Source organism: Haemaphysalis longicornis, unplaced genomic scaffold (genome assembly GCF_048455015.1).
Source record: "Haemaphysalis longicornis isolate Haplotype H1 unplaced genomic scaffold, Haemaphysalis longicornis Haplotype H1 scaffold_9, whole genome shotgun sequence".
NCBI classification, from domain to species: domain Eukaryota; kingdom Metazoa; phylum Arthropoda; class Arachnida; order Ixodida; family Ixodidae; genus Haemaphysalis; species Haemaphysalis longicornis.
This window is the reverse complement of record NW_027526460.1, coordinates 118,355,027-118,375,672: the sequence shown is the minus strand read 5'-3', so window position 1 is coordinate 118,375,672 and position 20,646 is coordinate 118,355,027. Positions and strand designations below refer to the sequence as shown.

The 20,646-nt window shown below is 46.7% G+C and overlaps 1 protein-coding gene across 1 annotated transcript in view; it reads right to left on the bottom strand.

Moving 5' to 3' along the window:
- Positions 1–15,160: 15,160 nt before the first annotated feature.
- Positions 15,161–20,646, bottom strand: part of LOC144151827 (sodium-coupled monocarboxylate transporter 2-like) — a 64,911-nt gene continuing 59,425 nt past the window's right edge. The window contains exons 13-16 of the mRNA XM_077682972.1: positions 19,829–20,010; positions 19,230–19,333; positions 15,421–15,521; positions 15,161–15,353 (exon numbers count right to left, since the gene is read on the bottom strand). Of these exons, the coding sequence (XP_077539098.1) occupies positions 15,261–15,353; positions 15,421–15,521; positions 19,230–19,333; positions 19,829–20,010 (480 nt within the window). The 3' untranslated portion in view covers positions 15,161–15,260. The remainder of the gene's footprint in view (positions 15,354–15,420; positions 15,522–19,229; positions 19,334–19,828; positions 20,011–20,646) is intronic.

Genomic DNA, 20,646 nt, shown 5'->3' with positions numbered 1-20,646 from the left:
TTGCTTTTCTCCTGGTCTCTCGGTCATCTCGTCCTGTATGCGGAAAGAAGTCAACTTCAACTTCAACTTCAATTACATTTCGGCCGAGGGACCGGCCCCGCGCTGTGTTCCGGCGAAGAGTTCAATATTTCTCAGTAATTGTTTAAATAAATATGGATGGACAGGTGGGGCCACTGTTGGAGGTCGCACGGTAGCGCGTTTAGCGCTCTGCAGAGTCGCCACCACCGGTTAAGCGTGAAGCACTGTGGAACCGTAGCTGGCGACAACTCCACCTCTGGCGATGATTGCGCACTGCCGAAACATTACCGCGGAGTTAGTCGTGGCACTAGTCGGCACTGTTACCTTTAACAGTGGCCGCGGCAGTACATTCTCTTCATTCTCTTTTTAAAAAGAAGGGGACGACTGCACCTTCGCCATACCTTCATACGGTTAACACTCAGTTCAATTTCGCGGTGAAAAGAAGCGCGGGTAGCGTTGTAGCGGGAGCAACGGACATACCTAGGTATAAAAATATGAATGTGTGCTAATAGGGAGCACTTGTTATCAAAAGAAGTTGAATTTAGGGTGCGTAGGTTAAATACTTGCTTTATTGTTGCGTGGCAATGTCAAGGTTGGTCTAGTGGAGTTGTGGTGAAGCCATGTACGCGCATACACAGGCATTAGCAGTATTCCATTCCGTTATTCCGATCGGTTCTAAAGATTTAAACCTGTAACAACAAAATTCGAAGCTCACACTAACGCGTAAGACTTGAAGGTAGCGAAGTTGCACGCAACCTTGATGACCATAACTAAGTTTTAAGTCCACGATTGCAGCGCCTTTGCTTCTTCTTCGCTGCCGCAACGACCGTTATTTCATCATCCTTGCCATAAGTGTGAGGTTGCGTCATTTTTTCGGAAGTGATAATTATTGGACATCAATTTCGAAGCGCGTACGCATGTCTCGGCCATTCCGGGCAAGTGTTGCCCCTAGTACGGCGAACGCTGGAGTTTTCTCTGCCGATCTTGGCAAATCCCCCAAAGTGGGTATGCTTGGCTTCACAAGCGTTTCTTGGGGACGCTAGGGGGTCATCGCGAGGCACGCGCACACGTGTGCTCGGCATTTTCTTGTTTTTTTTTTACCTGCCGGCCAGACTCCCCAAATTTTGGCCGATGTCCCCAATTGGGTATGCTTGGCTTGACAAACAGGCGCCGGGGACGCTGGGCGGCCGTCGCGAGACATGCACACACTAGCGCTCGGCATTTTCTTGGTTTTGTTAACTGCCGGGTGGTAGCCGCGAGGCACGCTCTCACGAGCACGTGCTCTCGCGCTCGGCAATTTCTTGGTATTTTTAACTGCGGACACGAGAAATTACGATTTTCTAAGCAGCTTCGCTGTTAAAAATCAACCCACGGGTTGCACGGTACGACATAGGGACTTTTTTTAGAGTGCTTCGTGCGTTCCATTTCTCCCATCGCCACCCTCCTCCTCCCCCTTACTTTCAGGGAAACTTTTATGCGGCTTTCTGTTTATCAACTGCTAAACAAGTACATCGTAACTGGTGTTAAGAGCGGTCTCAGAAGAGTAGCGTGACTTTTGTTTGCGGCCGTGCGCACCTGCCGCTTTGTTCGACTGCGCATAAGTTTGTTCAAAACAAATGTTCAAATCTCTGTTTTTCCCCGCATAGCATATTAAGCCTATTCCCCGCATGTCTTATTCCTATCATATTAAGAGTGCAAGCAGAACAACCTTCCCCTTTTGCGATCCACTCTTCCCACTTATGAGCGTTGGGAGTACCTGGTGACTAACAGCGATCTGAATGTGCAGACAATTCTTCCTCCGTAGCGAAGGCTTCCCTCTCATCCCATGACTTTCTAAAATTGGGAACCACTCCCAATTCACCGGCTCTATAAAACATTTTTCACTCACTGACTCACTCGCTCGAGCGCACCATCTCGCTGCAATTTGTTTAGCGAGAGACGGAGTAAAACACGAGAGCCAGTCGTTTCGATTACCCCGACGTGCCTGCGGTTGAAGCCCTGTATTGACAGCTGGCAGGAGTTCCTGATTGTGTAACACTTCACGATGAAAGAGCAAAATATCACAACTAAGGAATAAATGAACAGGTGTTATATCTATACGTTCATTATTATAATGGCCCACCCCAGAACCACCGGGTACTACCGCTACTATATCATGAAACAGTGACCAATGGTAATCGTTCATGTCTGCGTAGATAACATTTCCCATGGGTAAGAATACTTTCCCTCATGCAGTCTGCCTCCATCGTTTGTTCCCAACGAAACCCCTGCCGAATAGAAGTTCTGTTTACAACGCGGAACTCTTCTTTATATCATAATAAAGTGCAAGCAAAACCCCAATCTCCCCCTCTCTTCGAGCCCCCTTCCCGCACCTTAGCTGTGGGAGAACCTGGTGTTTATCGGAGATCTCGATGTCCACACACTTTTGACCTCCAAAGCGAACGCTGCCCGCTCATCACATGGCTGCCTGGAATAGGGAACCACTCCCACTGCAGCGGCTCAATAAAACATTTTTCACTTACTCATTCGCTTGAGCGCACCATCTTGGTACAATTTGTTTAGCGAGAGTTGGAGTAAAACACGAGTTCCAGGTGTTTCCCATGCATTACCACCACACGCCTCTGCTTGGAGACCATGTACTGACAGCAGGCAGGGGTTCTTAACTGTGGACGACTTCACTATCTGCTAGCCAATATGACAACAAAGAAATAACTGAAGACGTGTTATACTTAATAATGTCATTAGTGTCCTAAATATTATCCTAATATATCCTTACTACCGAATGAACTTTCTGTAACTCCTCTTCTGCTCTTAACTGAGCTTATATTTTCTACAAGCGTAGCTGGTCTCACTCGAATATGCAATTTTCAATGCCGGGAAACAAATTGTCGTCAGAGCGATCAGCCAAAAAGAGGGTGGCATTATCGCTACTGTTGAATTCTATTAACTTTATGGACCTTATAATGTTTGTTACACTCTGGAAACTTACAGAAGAGAGCGGCATTCATTACGGCACGAATGTTGTCGGCGCTCAATTGTCACTACTGGCTCGATTTCCAATGACCGCTCGGTCGATCGGCATTCTCAGCGTGTTCAGTCAGCGAGCCAGTCACACCACGCGGACTTTTGATCGGCCGACATGTTCGTGGCGTTTTGTGACTGGGGGGATGTACCTACTCGGAAGTCGGCTTCATCGACGTGTCGTTTTTGTGTCGGCGTAGCCAACGCGCCGTAACGAGAAGCGTAGTAATATAACAAAAAAAGATAAATAAGATAAATATAAACAAACATGATAGCGTTAAGCATGCTGCATGAAGGGCTAATTAATCAAAGGGGCCGCAGTGGCCCGTGGATGCTGAGCAGACGACACTTCTCTTCACCGAAAGTGCTAGAAGAAGCCGCCCGATAGCAATATTTATGCTTCGTGAGCACATGGGAGAATGGATGACGTAGCTCCGCAACGTCGGGGCACAAAAACACCCAGGAAAGGGTGGAAACGCGGGGATACATTTTGCAATGAAAGGTGGAGGAGTGCTTAGCTTTTATTGTCGCAGCAAATCTCTACGTGAAGCGAAGAAGTGGGGAGAAGGTTTGTAGCTTTCTTTGTAGAAGGTTTGTAGAAAGTTTGTAGCTTGGGGCATCTTAAATGCGCGCACTTCGGACCAAAACAGGTGGGCTCCTTGAGAAGGCTGAAGAGACCACGTGGCGTTAGGGGAGCAGGCCGACGACTCCAAACTGCTCTCGCTAGACCACATTTTAGAAAAAAGTGTGCAATTAAAGCCAGCATAAAAAGTTCAAGTGTACGATGGTCGATGTTTATAGAGGATGTGTTTGTAATAGGCTTGAAGGTTCCTAGCGCGCGAATTTTGGACAGTGCCAAATTAGGATCTGGAGATAGGCGGGCGTGGGGGAGGCGCAGAAGGAACCTGGAGGCCCAGAGGCGGAATGTACCATTTACGGAAGGTCTCTGGGGCAAGGCTAGCATTGGCAAATTATTTGTTTATGAAAATGTCGGCTGATTAGCGTGAGTTTTCGCCGGCATGCGAAACATTTGTACTTGGCAGGGACGACGTTGTCCACCCAACCTAACCATTGCGGTTGTTCTTTTTTTGTGCTCAAAACGCCTTTCAGGGCACGTTTAAGAAACATGCAGGTGCAGGAAATGCTTGTCTCACAGTATTGCAATGATCTCCCCTCTTTACACCTGTCAAACAAAATTCGCGTAATCATTCGCTCATCTAGGCCTATAGTACGCATGACGTCGTAACGTCGCATCGTAAGAATTTTCCTGTGCAAACACCGAAACATAAATTATGTGTTAGCGTGAAGTCCGCTCCGTCACCAAAACATCCGGTCAGTGGTTTTGTTGCAGAACGTGGCTTTTCGTTTTTCAAACACTTGGGATTCGCTGATCTCGGGTTGAGTTCAGGAGGAAGGCATTTTTGCCGCTATCATGCATGCGGGTCTCTTTGTTCTCCGTCTTCCGGTGCGATTCACTTCAACCTGCAGATTGATGATGCTTCACACTGCAGCTTTCCAGGATTCTGTGTTTTTTCATGGGTAAGATACAGGTGTTATACTCATGTGCTGCGAAGTTCACCGGTACTGCGCCAGGCACCAGAGTAACGTTTCTTTACCCGATGACAACATCCGGAAGTAGCGCGGGTGTATAGCACTCGGCTCTTGCTCTAAATATCCGGGTTATATTCTTATTAGAACTGCAAGGTGGCTCTAGGCCTGGCCTGTATGGATGTCGTTCAGGTATTTTTATTTACGAGAAAAACAATCCAGACGCTCCGCGTGGCTTGAACCCCAAGGCGATTTATTGCGCAAGGTGCTCAAAACCGAAGGTCCCGGTTTTTGTGGCATTAGCACGCGGTCATCACCCAATTCGCATCCCACTCAAAACAGGATCCGAACCTTAAGCCTGTGCGTCGCATCACTAGGATATTCATATTCAGCAAATCAGTAATAACAGGCACCGTTTGCAAGATCGAGGCGTGGCAAAGACAGCCAAATCATACGTCTCGTAACAGGGATAAGCACTTCGAGAACATAAGTTGTCAAAAAGCACCATATTCAAGATATGTGGATTCGAAATCGAAGTACGGGCGCATATGTTCGTATCATTCTTGGAAATGGCTTCCGTTACGCTTAAGTAAATAAGGTTTGCTCACACCTTTCCCCTAAATTACGTGTCACAACTATGCCGTGTGTTTAAAACTTTCGCTGGTCATCAACCTTTACAGTGTGCAGTAAGTCATCATTCGGTTATTCTAAATATACGCATTTTGCATGTACAATGGTGTTTTTATATGCAACGCGCGAACTTCATCACAGTGCTATATAATTCCCCAATTTCACCTCTCCGTTTCGCAATTTGAAGGACAGGGGAGAAAAGCCTTCGAGGCGGATGTTGAGCTGCCAATTCCTTTGCGGGAAACTTGGTGCCGAATTCGAGCGGTGACAGAGCTGTTGTCTTCAGGCGAAGGCCCCCTCACGTTATAGCTGACACCAGAGAAGAGATCTGAGAATAAAAAATTAAAACGAGGGCAAAGGACGAGGACAAAAAGGGAGGAGCTTTGCGCCGGTTCTCACGGCCTTGAATGCGTAATGTTGCGAAACGGCAATTAAACTTTTCCGTGAGATATCTCGGAGTACGGATGGGCTACAAGAATTCTGCCAAATGAAACAGCGTAGAGATTCCATCTAACTTTCCAATACTGAAATGCCCGCTTACCGCAGCCAGTAAAATGTTAATTATTAATTTTTATTTCATCTGGCCATCGACATCAACAATCACCACATGATTTTATGTTCCCCTTAGTGCATAACCTCACTGTAAAGGTGGTCTTCACGTAGATATAAGCGCTAATTTAAAAAAAACCTGCCGTCTTAACGTTGATCACCCTGTATGTCGTCTAATACAAGTGTCCTCTACATTTAAGCCCTGTAATGTTGCCAACACTGCTGCCATGTCCCTGGGATCATACGCTTTCTTATGTCTATAAATGCATTGTAAAGGCTTTCCGGCGGATTTCTATATTGCTCCATTCGTAACATATGTTCGATTTACACTAATGTATTCTTTTCTAACGCAGCCTCTTCCCGATGTTCTAAAAAATTGAGGCTCCTCGTTATGGGGTTAACTGTAACCTTGGCAAACAGCTCGGATACAACCGCAGGCGGATGAGTTTCTAATTCTTAGCGCGTTTGTATCTTCCTTTTTAAACCGTATTATGTTGGCGTTTTTCGGGCTAAGACCACAATAATGGCAGTAAGCCAACTAAAATTAGCCTAGCCAGCTTTTAGAGTATAGAATCTCCTTCTTCCCTTAAAAGATTCACAGGAATGCCGCCATCGCCTGCCAAATATCTTCGCTTAACGATTGCAAATTCTTTTTATGCTTTCGTCTGTAGTTATTAGTGGAACATTTGTTACGAGGCAGAAGTAAGGAAATACGATGTATTCGCACTATTTACAACGCCGAAAAATGCCAGCGGGGGAGCATTGAGACGGGTAGCTGGAAGCGTTTGTCGTCCTTTTCTAAAATGCAACCCACACAGCACATAGCCGTAGCTGTCCTTATCTTATTTACGTAACTGTCCCGTTACACAACCTCCCGAAGGGAACACGTCGACACGGCGTCTGGTGAGATAACGTGGGGAGGTTGGTGTGGTAGGGCTTAAGCCGGACCACGTGAACAGGGTCCGTGTGAGGCTAGGAAAAGGAGGACGGGTGTGGCGTGATTTCATAAGTGACGTCGGTAATGCGGCACAACACCCGATAGGGGGCGGTGTACGGAGAATCTACTTTTGTTGAGAGTCCTACATGACGATGGGGTGACCACAGTAGCACTACAGTACCCGGGTGGAGCTGGGATACGGGGTGGTGGCGATCATAGAAGGAATTCTGGTGGGCTTGGGGCGGAATGAGGCGTGTTCGACCGGTCTGACGAGCGAGATCAGCCTGGGCGACGGCGTTGCGGGCGCACTGACTATGTGTAGCTGCGGCAGGCGAAACTAGGGTATCCAAGGGTAAAGTGGGTGCCCTGCCAAAGAGCATGAAGTAAGGTGAGTAACTAGCAGCTTTATCGCGGGAGTAATTATAGGAGAAGGTGACAAATGGGAAGGCGGAATCCCGACCCCGGTGGGTAGGGAGAACGTACATAGAAAACATGTTGAGCAGCGTGCTGATTAGGCGTTCTCTGAGGCCGTTCGTTTGCGGGAGGCAAGCCGCAGTCAATTTATTAAAGAAGCCTACAAAGCCGGAATGGCTGGCACAGATTCAGCTTCACAGCGCAAAAAATAACGAATAAAATAACAGCGCTTGTCCGGTGTGTTCCTCCCGTCTGTCCCGTTATATTTTGCGCTGTGAAGATGCGTCAATGTATGCTTAGGGGAAAATGAATGAAGAATGTCGGCCATGGCTGCAGACAGAAAATTGCGGCCCCGAACGGTCAAGAGCTGGACAGGTGCCCCATGATGCGGAATGACGTCATAAATACTTAAGTTAGCCACGACAGTTGCGCAGCTTGTGGATAGGGCCCGCGTTATGTCGCAGCGTGTTGCGTAATCTGAGGCAGCGGCAACCCACTTGTTGCCAGAAGCGAATAACGGAAAAGGTCCCACGAGGTCGAGACGGACGAGAACAAACGGTTCGTGAGGAATAGGAAGTGGCTGAAGGAGTCCAGCGGGATGTTTGCTTGGAACGTTTCGCTGTTGTCACTGATCACAAGCCCGAACATACTTATTGACCGATCGGTACAAGCCAGGCCCAACGAAACGGCGCTGTACGCGGGCATGTGTGCGCTTAACGCCAAGGTGACCAGAAACTGAATAGTTATAGAGTTGTTCAAAGACGAAGGAGCGCAATTGAGGGGGTATGACTGGCAACAGCTCGGCGCTGTCATAATGACTTTTCTGATGGTTAAAAACACCGCCCTGCAGTACAGAGCTCTGGGAGGTTCGATCAGGAGAATCAGGGAGGAGGCGATCGGCTATTGAAAGTAGGAAGGTGTTCCCGTATTGTTCGGCGCCGATCTGCAGCCGTGTTGAGACGAAAAAAATACATACGTATGTGTCATTCAAAGCAACGTCTGGATGATATCCACAGGGTGACGGGATAAACAGTCAGCATCACGGTGCAACCATCGCGATTTGTTCCTGGCTGAATATGAGTGTTCTAGTAAACGCAAAGCCAACGGCGCAAGCTGCCCGTGGGATCTTTTAGTCATTGCAGCCAGCACATGGCGTGGTGATTTGTGACGACAGAAAACCTACGGCCCAGGAGACACGGGCGGAACTTTGTCACAGCTTACACTAAGCAAAGGCACTCGCTGTCGGTGATTGAATAGTCACGCTCGTCGACAGAAGGGAGCCGGCTGCGTACGCAATCACGCGGACTTTGCCAGTCTGGTGCTGTATTAACACCGCTCCTATTGCGTGGCCAATGGCGTTAGTGCCTAGTTCCGTTGTAGAAGAGATGTCAAGTGTGCTCGAATTGTTCTGGTAGTAAGCCTGTCAATAAGCGCGCAAAATGTTTCAGCTTGTGGAGCATCCCAGGTGAACGGAACATGTTTCTTGAGGAGGTCGGTTAAGGGGCGGGCAAAATGGCGGTATTTTGTCAGAAGCTGCAGAAGTAGAGGCACACCCCCGAAAAGCTGCTGACATCTTTTGCGGTTTCCGGCTGAGGAAAGATATTGACTGCGTGTATCTTAGCTGGGGCGGGTTAAAAGCTGCGGGCATCTACAACGTGATCGATAATTTGAAGTTTACTTTGGGCGTATCGGCATTTCGATGAATTCATTTGAATACCTACCTGTCGAAAAACAGAAAGCACCATTGACAGACGATACAAATACGTTTCAAAGATAGGAGAGAAAACGATGACGACATCGAGGTAGCACAAGCAAATGGTCCATTTAAGGCCGCGGAGGAGAGTATCCATCTCTCTTTTGAACCTGGCCGGAGCGTTGCATAGGCCGAAAGGCATTACCTCAAATTGGTAAAGAACAGGCGGTGCAACGGAGGCGGTTTTTTCGGTCCATTTCATCCCGTGGGATTTGCCAATACCCGAAATGTAGGTCGGTGGAAGAAAAATGGTTGGCATCGTGGAGAGAATGAAGTTAGTCGTCTATACAAGGAAAAGGGTACACGCACGTTTTTTTCTCTGGTTCAGGTTTGGATATTCGACACATATTCGCCACGTATTGTCTTTGTTTTTAACCAGTAATACCGCTAATTCCCAAGGACTGGATGAGGGCTCGATGACGTCCTTAGCAGGCATTTTGTCAATTTTTGTTTTGTATAATTTGACGTTCAATGCCGGATACGCGTTATGGCCTGCAGTGGATTTGGCGGGCATCCCCAGTGTGAATACGATGTTTGATCACCCATGTCTGGCCAAAAGGACTATTTCCAAAGTAAAAAAACATGTCAGTGCAGGAGGGCAGGAAGCAAGAAAAGTCCGCAGTATGCTGCTGCGAGGCCTCAGGGGCTATCGTTGCCGTGAATTCATTAATCGGTGAAGGAGAGTTAGAGAGAGCGGGAGCGGATGCGGGCGAGTGAGAAGGTAGGGTCAAACGGTCACACTTGTCCAATGGGTGAGTCATCGAATTGGCCATGCCACCGGCAATAATTTACGAAGAAGAGCCGAATTTAAGGAAAGGGAGAGTAGTGCGGTTGTTGGGAGCACGCACCACGGTGTGCGGAAGGGCCCCGTCTCGGGTGAGTAGAACGTCAGTTAGTGGGGCAAGGAAGTAGGACACCTCCGGTAACAGGTTTCCGATGTATAAAGTAGGGCATTAGTAGCAGCTTGCGGGAAGAGGCGAATAAACTCTGTCGAATATGGGCGACATTTCGCTTCCTCGGCCACGTTTTTGTGGCAAGGTAGCTCAAAGCTGATGGTCCCATCCGAACAGTCGGTAAGCGAAGTATGTTCAGGAAGAAAATCAATCGCAAGAATGCGGTCAAGGGGCCAGGGGGGAAAGACGGCAAACAAAGCGGAAACGGGGTGATCGGCGATGGTTTCGCGAGCGGTCCACATACCAACAACAGCAGGGGAAGTTCCAGCAACATGAAGGACACAGGATGGGGTAGGAGTAAGCAGTATCTTGAGATGGCTGCTTAAGTTAGCCCTTATCACATATACGTTCATTCCGTATCAGCTAGCACCTGGAAAGGGGCTCCATCATCAAGGACATCAAGAACGACTGCGGCGAACTGGACAAGTTGGTGTATGTTCATGGTAAAAACAGCGCGTAAAAGACGAAGACAGAGATAGGTTAAGCACAAACACGGCGCTGACTCGCAAATGAAGATTTTAATGAAGGAAAGCAGCCATAATCATAGTGCACGTAACCTAAAACAGAAGAAAGAAAAGAGATAACGAGTACCATGATGCCAATTTTTGTATCCCAGAGGACGATTAGCAAATATAGGGCACAACCTTAGGCGTGCGCTGGGGCGGTGTGTAAACGAAGGTAATAATCTCAGCCATCGTGAAATCTCCAAACGGAACAGGTCTGTGGTAGTGTTCTATACCAAAAAATTGTGGCGCGGGATACGAAAAGTGGCATCACGGGACGGTGTAAGGGTTGTATTCAGCACTACGATACGGCACAGGAGCATTTGCCCAGTGTTGCAACAGGCAACTGCAACATCAACGAAGAAGCGGGCGCAAAATGGCTGTGGTGCCAAACATGGGTCGAGTTTTTGTAGCGCGGCAAAAATGTGGCGTATGATTTGCTTTGCCCTGTGGCAGGATGTATGTTGGCCAGACAGGAAGGTGCGTGAAGATTGGGTTAAGCGAGCATGAACGGTCCATGGGATACTACACCTCGACGAACTCGGCTGAGCGTACGTTCCCCTGTAGTCTCCCGTGATCCATGGCACAATTCTAACCAAGCATCGAGATAAGTTAACGCGGGCGATTAGTGAAACGTATGCAACGGCCGGTAAATCTATCAGTTGTAAGAGACAACTGGCATATCTTGATCGCGCATGACCGGTGTGTGTATCAGTTACGTAGCAGTGGGTTTTGAGTGGTTTCATCTATTTTCTTACTTGTTTGGGTTTTCCGTGATGTACACTAAAACCATGGCGGTTTTCCTTCATAAAAACTATCAGTTGCAGGTAAGCGCTGTGTTTATGTTTACCTTCTCCCTTTCTTCGTCTTTTATGCAATGTTTTCCCCATTAACGACATCAAGAGAATTGCAAGGTGCAGGTGAAGCGAGCAGAGATATTTGCTTGGGGTCATCAGTGCAGCATAACCGTGAGAGCTGCATGATCTGGTTTTTCGGGAAGAGGCAGGCGGGGCTGGACGGCGACAATGGGGGCAACCTTCGGGCAATAGGGAATGGCGACGGCGCGGTGACGACGATACCTCAGTCTAAAGAGTGAAGCAGTGGCGTCGGAGCTGTGAGTATTTCGGTAGGAGGAAACTTGTCGGTGAGCATTCTTGGGTTGGCGGGAAGTGTACTAAGCAGTACGGGAGGCATAGCATCGTAACAGCGATTGCGGAATAACGGCAAACGTGTCCTATACGATGGCAACATGTCCCATACAATGGGAACAGATGCAAACAAAATGGTCGTCAGTGCTTCACCAGGCAGCCGGATTGCGGAAATGACGAGGTGCCTTATGATAAATAGGGTGGAGCTTTGCAGAATTGAGTGGGTGGACGTACTCACGATTGATGAAGGAAAGCGGGAAAGGCCCAATTCGTCAAGTTATTTGCGGACGAAAGCTTCAATCACAGATTGAAACTGAGAGGGGCTGGTTACATGGCTCCAATTTCTGTACGAATTATTCTAGAGAACGTGTATCAGTAGGGCCAGTTGAGGCGACGTCAACGGACTGGACAAGCATATCTTCGCAGGAAGATGTAGCGGTTGTATTCGGAAGCGGGACGATGTTTTTAGCAACACGGTGGCTTTTGGCTTGCTCCAAGCGTTGGCGCTCTGCAGTGATGTCATACAAATTTGAGCTGTTCTTGAAGGCTAGTGAATTAAAAGCGTTGTCCGCAATGCCTTTTAAGACGCGACCAACAATTGTTCTTCAAGCATTGCCCGCTCAACCTTGACGCACACAGCAAGTACGCCCTGAATATATCCGATGTCGGATTCTGCATTACTCTGGACACCAGACGTGAGGTTGTTCTCGGCGTCAAGTTTATGGTGAATAATGTTTCCACGCGCGGCCAGCAGCTTCTCATTGAAAACGTCCCAACTGGTCAATGCCTCTTCGTTGGTGTAGTACCCGGTCCGTGCCTTGGCTTTCGGGCAAAGCATAGCAGCGAATAACATCATAGCATAATAACATAATAGCAGCGATCCCATCGTTCAAGGCTGCTTACCCGGTCGTACATACGTATCCACTCATCAGCGTCGACTCCTTCGGTGCCAGTAAATGTTCCAGGTTCTCCGGGTGAGACAGGACGACGGGAGGAATGGGAACGCCTTTAACAGGGTCGCTGCTGTTAGGCGTACTGAACGGTGAAATCTGACGGCCGCTGCGCAGTTCGTAGTAGACGGCAAAATCCCGAAAACTCCAACAAAATGTTGTGAGGCAGAAGCAAGGAAAAACAATGTATTCGCACTAAGTACAATGCAGAACAATGCCAGCGGGTAGCTAACAAGTAAGACGATGATGATAAGGAGGATGAAGTCCTGAAAGTTAACTGACACACAGGGCGGGGTTGGCCTGGGCTAACAAACGTGTTGAAATTCGTGAGGACCCCGAATAATAATTCATTTCCGGAAAGACAGAGGCCGGGGAATAAAACTTCGCTATGTGTAAAACCTCAGTTACTCCCTAATTAGTACCCTTCAGCGATTCAAGCAACCTGAAGCAGAAGCAAATGTTTGAATAGAATTTTATATTTTCAGTTTTGCATGCCCCAAGTTTGTTAAATAATAGATAATATAAGTGTAATATATAATAAATAATAGATTGATTATATATTATATAAGCGTAATGAATAAAGTCAGCCTCAAACGCTGAATCGGGTCCGTCAAAAGCAGTTGGCTAGCTGCCGAGAAGCGGCGACAGCCTAGAAAAAAAAATGTTAGATTGTTTTCGGAACCTGGAACCGAACATAGTTGCGTAGGTGAAGGCCCTGTTCTAAACAAATAGAAATTTAGCCTTGGAATCCTGCAGCTCCACTCGGTGAAGGTCACTTGGCATTTCTGAGAACCACAAAAATGAACATTCCACCCGAACCTTAAACGTTGGTATTCTAGCTGAAAGTGTTTGTTGTCCACTCATGAAATTCCACCCAAACAGCATATAACCGTAGCTGTTCACCTCTTCTTTAGTTAACTGCCCCTTGACACATAGGAAGCTACGCTTGTAGCATCAGTAGCTGCGCCTAGTGAAACATATCGGTGGCGCATAGCCTCGTGTAGAATCGTCCCGCTACGGTTACTACGTCCTCAATGCTGTGCGTAGTGTTACCTTATGTGTGAGTGCGCACAATCCACCTTTCCCAATCCGCAGGTTCGTATTATTAGATTTTATGATTCCTCCTCTTTCCTGAGTTTCCTCGATCGCTGTCATGTCGTACGGACCAATAGCGTTTGTTTTACGCCCTTTACTCTACTTCAACAGCTCTGCCAATTCAAGTTCATCTATCCTACTAGAGACTTTCGCAATATGTTTAGCAATAAATTCCTTCGTTTTGTTACGTACGTAGCCGATATCGTTTCAGCAATCTGCTTCTCCTACGGCTGTTGGAGGGTCTTGATTGATTGTAGGGTTTAACGCGCCGACGCAACGCAGGCGATGAGGCGCGCCGTAGTGGAGGGCTCCGGATTAATTTTGAGCACCGGGGTATCTTTAACGTGCGCCGAAATCTCGTACGCACGGGTGGTTTTGCTTTTCGCCTTCATCAGAAAAGCGGCCGCCGCGGCCGGGAATCGAACCCGCGACCTCGTGCTCAGCAGCGCAACGCCTTAGCCACTGAGCCACCGCGGCGGGTGTTGTTGGAGGGTCTGTGAATGCCATTGTTACATTGTCATTTGGCCTGTCAACACTGCCCTTGATCTCACCAGTTAAAAGCGCGAATTTTTTGTGCGGGTTCTTTTACACTCCTGCATCCTGTTTATAACTGAGTCTGTTGGAGAGTTTTTACGTTTTCGCTAGTTTCCCTCTTCGATTTTTCCAGAATCACCTTTACTTTTCCCCGAACCATCTTCTGATAGCTGTCCCGCATCTTGCCAAGTACATGATGGTCCTGTCCAATATTTGGGCTGCAGTTTAAAATGAAGTCAGTTGTAATTTTTTTGTTACGCTGTCATGACCTTTCATGTCTATTTACTCTTCACTTGTATGCGGAGGAATGCGTTCATCGGCTTCAGGTTACTTCTTTGATGCAAATTTATCTAGTGTTCCTCTTTGTAAGAGCCATTCGGGAAAGTTTCTCGCTGAATTTTCTCCTACTCTCTCTTCATGTGATTTTGCGTTAAAGTATCCCATTACGGTCGTGAACTGTGTTGCTTTGTTTATTCATTACTGCTTCCACGGCCTCGTAGAACCTCTTTGCGGCCTCATCGTCCTAGCGAGAAGTTATTGCATTGGCGTGTACTAAGATTAACCTGTTTCGTATGTTTAGCTTCATCACTATGGTTGCGACAGCTTCTGTGTTCTGAAGAACTCTTCCGTGTGTTCTGATATCCCCCTGTGGATGAAGAATACCAACCCGAGCTCTTTCTTCTGTAGAGTTTTTTGGTACCACGCAATATGCCCGTGTGGCAACTCCATGAAGCTTTCTCGTGTGCTTGTAACCTCGCCTAGCCCTATAATATCCCACTAAATCTTCGAGAGATACTGTATTAGCACAGCTAAGCTATCTTCGCTTGGCAGAGTTCGCACGTTGAATGTTTGCAAAGTTGAACTTGCAGAAGCAGCCCGTCCAGACGCGGATATTCTTAGCACCCACTGCTGCATCACTGGCTTGAGCGCCATCGTGGCCAGGTGCTTTACAGTTACTGGGGACTGAGAGCTCAGAGCTCCTTTTGTCAATAATAGGGTTGACCGAAGCAATTTTTCGCTTTGAACATTTGCTTCTCATCGTTTTCCAGCCAGAATAGAATGTCAAGGAGAGTAAGGAAGAAATGGGCAGTACAATGGCCAGTTGAATAGGGAAAGAAGTTTCAGTCAGTTGTTTCTTTTCATTTCTGCATTGAAAATGACAATTGTATTTAGGCTTCTTTTCAGTCCTTGGCTCTTATCAATTTGATCATACTCGGGCCTCGGATACGTGCGCCAGGAGGGTCTTGCTTTCTGCTTGATTCGCGGAGAACTTTTCATTGGATGTGTCTTGGGCTGGCCCCTGAAATCAGGAAGTAAGATGTTTTTATTTTGCACCGCGACGGATTTCGCTATTTCAGGCATTTTACCTTGGCATCCCCGCGGATGAGTGTCCGTTGCAATCGCCGCCATAATCGAATAAGTATGTCGCTGCTTAGATGGGGCTGGACGTCTTCACTTCGCATTTCACCTGAAAAAAGTGTGTGAAGCACGATCCTTCACAAAAATGACTGGTCTTACGAGCATAGACCTAAATGACCTACGTGAATGAAAGTTTCCTTCAAATATTTTGTATCATTACCTCCAAGTATAGTTTCACTCGTCTCACCGTATATAACGAAGCACGTCACAAAATCTCTCTCTCTCTTTACGATTACCTTCATTTAGCGCGGCTTGATTTTGCATGAATAACCATCGCGGGCACATCTCTTGCAAGTGTTTCAAAGAGAAAAAAACTTGTACTAATCCCTTTTTCCACCATTCAGGGCAATGCAGGCAACGTGCTGATTTTATTTAAAAACGACCAGCCTTTTGTACTTCAGTTAATTCAACTCAAGAACCAAGGGCATGATATTTCTTTAAAATAATAACATTGACCCACTCTTGGTCACTAGCCTGCGCAGCGTCGATAAAAGCATACAGGTGTTCGCCGCTGCACTCAAGCATCTCGTTAAAGGCAGGTATTTCAATCCATAATTAGTATAGAGGCGATGGATTTTCTTCTCGGCAGCCAATCCCACGAACTAATGGTTGTGATGTCAAAAAGATAATACAAACAAGTATACGGTTCATCACCATTCATACCTTTCTTCGTATTGCGTACCTTAAGTGAAAATGCTCGCATTTGCGTTTCTATTGTTGTCACCTACATAAGGATTTTTTTACCTATGAGCGTGACTATATGCTGTCTTCGTAAGAAATTCAATACCTAAAATATTCAATTCAATGAACTGCATTCCTTGTTGTCGTGAGATATCAACACACAAATCTATAGAGTAAAAAAATGAACAATCCCCGACAAATCAGCAAGAAGATCAGTCGACAAAACAACGATATCGAACCGCCCTGTCACTCTCCAGTGGTGGTGCCATCACCTGCCCCTTAAAGGAGCCATAAAGAGAAAACAAAAGTTTGTTTTATTCGAAAGATTAGGTGTTTCATAGTACCCTAAGCGCTTTCCCGGAAGCAAATGATGCTTGATTCACTGAGAAATAAGGCAATTTAGGCCAAAATTTTAAATCTCCCGCTACATTGCACATTTCGTGACGTGAACAATGGCGTCATACGAGCCGGTCCATGAAACAGATACTACTTAGTATGTCGACACCATATAGCAGCCACACGCGGGAATCAAACAGGAACCGGAACTCGTGCCGAAACCGAGACGGCGGCCATTTTAAAAACACTAGTAAAACCTAGTGCACCCGCAGCCGTTGTCATGGAATCGCCTGATCCGGAGAACAAAACTCTCGCCGAGACGCTCGGGCTTGCATTTAACAACCTCACACCACTTGAACGCTCAATGCTTCAAGTGCACGAGCGGCAGAAGTTGTGGGATATGCGGATGGACCGGAAAGCGCCCATTCCGCGATAGCCACAACAGACGAACGCCCAGCCGTCGGCAGCGCTGCCTCGTCAGCCCCGTCGCGACGGACGAATACGGACTGGTACGTATGTGCCGTATTTTTTTTACGGTTAATAATAGTTCAATTTCAGTAGCAGTATCGTTTATGCCATTTCGCCGGTGTCGTGAATGGAAAGCCGTTCGCGTGAGCTCTCTGCTTCGACCAGAAAGATACCAGCGTCAATGCGCGGTGTATACGGCATTTTTTCCCCCAAGGTCAGAGCGCTTTGACGGCGATTTGACGAAGTCGGCGACGAGCGCCAGCATGTCCCAGGAGTGAGCTAACGTAAGGGTCCCTGGCGTAATCACTTCCTCGGAAATGAAGCGAGCACAGTCGTACTTCCTTTAGCTCTCTTTCGCCTCCGTTTGCTAAGTTCACAAAATGTAGCCACTTGCTTCGCCGAGGTTCGTCGTTGGGCAGCACGTGAAAGGAGATCTCTTCACCGGCGGGGATGTCGCACTCCCTCGACGATATGCTCGTACTACATGGGCATTTCAAAACGTAACAACGAAATTTCATTGTAAAGTACTCGAACAAACTGAAGTTTTCAGTGGTTGTAAACTGGAAACGAGCTCGTAACAACAGCAGCAAGCCAACACCATTCCGAAAATGCGACGACTGGCACTATCTCGTCGCTGCTTGCTGTTCCTTACTCCCCTCGTTTGTATTTTTACCTTTGCTCGTTGGCGATATGACGGCCAACCTCCTGTGAAGGGATTACGATACCAAGCAAGGTCGCGGCTGTGCGTGCTGGTACGGTTCGTTGGACCCCGAAGAGCCTTGAACCCGAAAATTCGTCTGCGCGACGTTGGCGACGGCGAGATGTCGAGTTTGGCTGGAGGTAGTTTCGTACGCATTGGCGTACACGCTTGCGTGTTTATTCGGAACTTCAACCGTTTACTCCACCGTTATTAGTGTCATAAAAGGAATATGCAGTATGTTTAACGGCCATATAGCTCACTATGCAAACTGGTAAGCCCTGCCTAACTTGCGTTTGCTTTTGCCGGCCTCCGCCAATCGCAGAGCATTCTCGTGTGACATCATAGGTTCTGTTGCGGGAAATGAGCTGGTGGGTCGCATGGTCATTCCCTTTTTTCCTAATTATGTAGCTTGTTTGAGCGAAGTTTGTGTTAAAAGTGGTGTCAGTATGGTTCCAACGAGGCAATCTTTCGAATGAACCAAACTTGTGTTTTTTCTTCATGGCTGCTTTAAATACCTACCTCTATGTGTTGACCAGCAGAATAATGAACAGAATCACGACCTCCTTCTAAATGGTCAAAATTTGTCGGTTTTTCTTAGACCTAAGCGAGGAAAAGACTCCAGTCACAACTGTTTTCGCGTCTATGGATATGCACAAAAACGGTCACCGCAGTATTAAAATGTCCTTCCAAAGTGAAACCAACAAACTAGCACCAAATTTCACAGTAGCTTAACACGTAAAGTACGCCACGGGAGCAGGTGGAGACATTTGAAGTGACACTTTGTGTGTAACGCGTAGTATAACGTATAGCTCGACACAAGGCACCTCTTACAGAAGTGTATCTCTTTCGCTTCGAGCAGTTGGTTTGTATTCTACAAAATATTTTACTAAAATGAACATCTGTAACGGGTACTGTCCTCAGGCCCGTCATATTGTCCTACCACGCCGAATATTAGCTAAAATATGGATTATCTTACTGAAAGAGTAATTTCTATTTGTACTCGTACACCAGCTGCGAATGGAACAGCATTTCTGCTTCCATCGTCCCTATTTCCAATTTACCTAATTTTAAGTCTGCTGTGCGCCAGGTGTTAGTGTTAGATTGTTTATTAAGTATTATTACGTTTCTACATATCACAATTTCACTGCTTCCTGTAATGCCTTGCGGATCCCGTAAGTGAGTAATTGACATAAAGTAGCGCAAGCTCCCATCTTTGGACTGCCGAATACTAAAACTGCACGATGCGGCTGAGCATAAAGATTGTATACGATCCAGAACGCGGTTGTTTTGTTTCTGAAAATTTTTTTCTGTCTCTCTCCAAGCAAAACCAACATTTTAGCTGCCCCAGCTAAGATAATAGGTAAACGTCCGCGTTCAGGCCATTTGGTATTGCGCAGTCGGATTGTAGAGTTGTTTTTTTTTCTTTCCAACAAAAAGAGGCCCACGGATATAAGTTATTTTTTTTGCGAACATTGCTTCGGAGTTAGCAGCTCGAAACATTCAACGTACCGGGCATTCTTCCACAGAGAAGAATAATAAAACACGATGATCTGTCGTACTATAAAATGTTACCTGTGAGAGCACTGAGGAGAATTCCACCGAAAATGGTTGCGAAAATTGCAAAAAAGCTGCTCCAAAGGAATGATAGGCGAAAAAGAAAGAACTGTTCTTGTGGCCTGAAACAAAAAAAAATAATAATGCGTAATGTTTACTTGGTAGGACACATGCATTTCCCCAGCCACCTATATAGTCGCCGCAAAAACATCTAACGCTATATTTGCGGGAAACTCGCAACGCAAGGGAGATCCTATTACTGAAATAGCGGACAATAAGAGGCAACTGTGGTTTTTAGTATGATATAAGTACTGGTAAAAATCCACAGGCGGCATCAAATGAATTGTGCATTTAGCGAGCACCCCGATTTCAAAATTCCAATCTGGCGGTGATAACGACTTCATTCTGTCTTTCTTTCTACCAACAAAATATACGCCTCTTGAAAATCCCCCCAAAAAATGCTTGAGTTTGCAGCTCTTTCGATAGTCTACCTGAGTGAGTTCGCACTTCATTTGACAAAGTTTTGGTAAGACAACTCACTCGTCTAAATATTCGTTCGGCATTTCGAGTATGTGTTAATTGATATAAGGCGGACACAAGAATCTGGATAGGCGTACATTGTTACCCGTTCCATGGCGCCAGGCTGGCTGGAGTTCACTGTTGAGAGTGGAGCGGTGATATTGGTGGAGCAGTATTCCAGGGAGACATCCACTCTTGGTGGCGTTTTTCCACTTGTGATCGCTTGAGACATGTGGGCAATTTGATATACTGCCACAAGGAGCGTCGAAAACCCCGCCCCCTGGGAAAGCATATGTTTAAACTTTGGCAGAGATCGGAGACAGCAAGCCAAAGAGCGAGCAGCTTTGCTGGTGCTGATTGAACTTTTTTGTGGTAAATATCGTTTTGCAAAGTCATCAGCAGACTCGCAGTGTTAACACGCAGTATGTGCAAGCAGTACGCTTGTAATATTTTTATATTATAATGCGTACTGAAAAAATGCATAAGGAGCCAAAGGGCGACTGCACTGCTGTGTTTGGAAATATTATCTCTGGTACCTAGCAGATGCGTTCGCTTAAACCCACTATTAACCATATGAGTCACGCCCTCTGCGCAATAAATAGTTTAATTACGGTCTCCACTTTCTCCTTCACCTAAGTACACACTCTTCACTCAATTCATGAGTGCGACGGCTGGGAGGCCTCTTCTAAGGGCACCATCAGGAAGGAAGGAAGGAAGGAATAAAGGTAAAGGAAAGACATGAATGTCAACCAGGCTGTGTCCTAGTTTGCTATCCTACACGTGGGCAGGAGAACAAGACCAAGTACGATACCTAATAAACTTCTGATGAAATACCAAGATGCACGCCCAGTAAACGCACCCCCGCCTCCTCCCTCTAAACACTGCACAGTTTCTGTTGACGCTAAATTGTATGTTA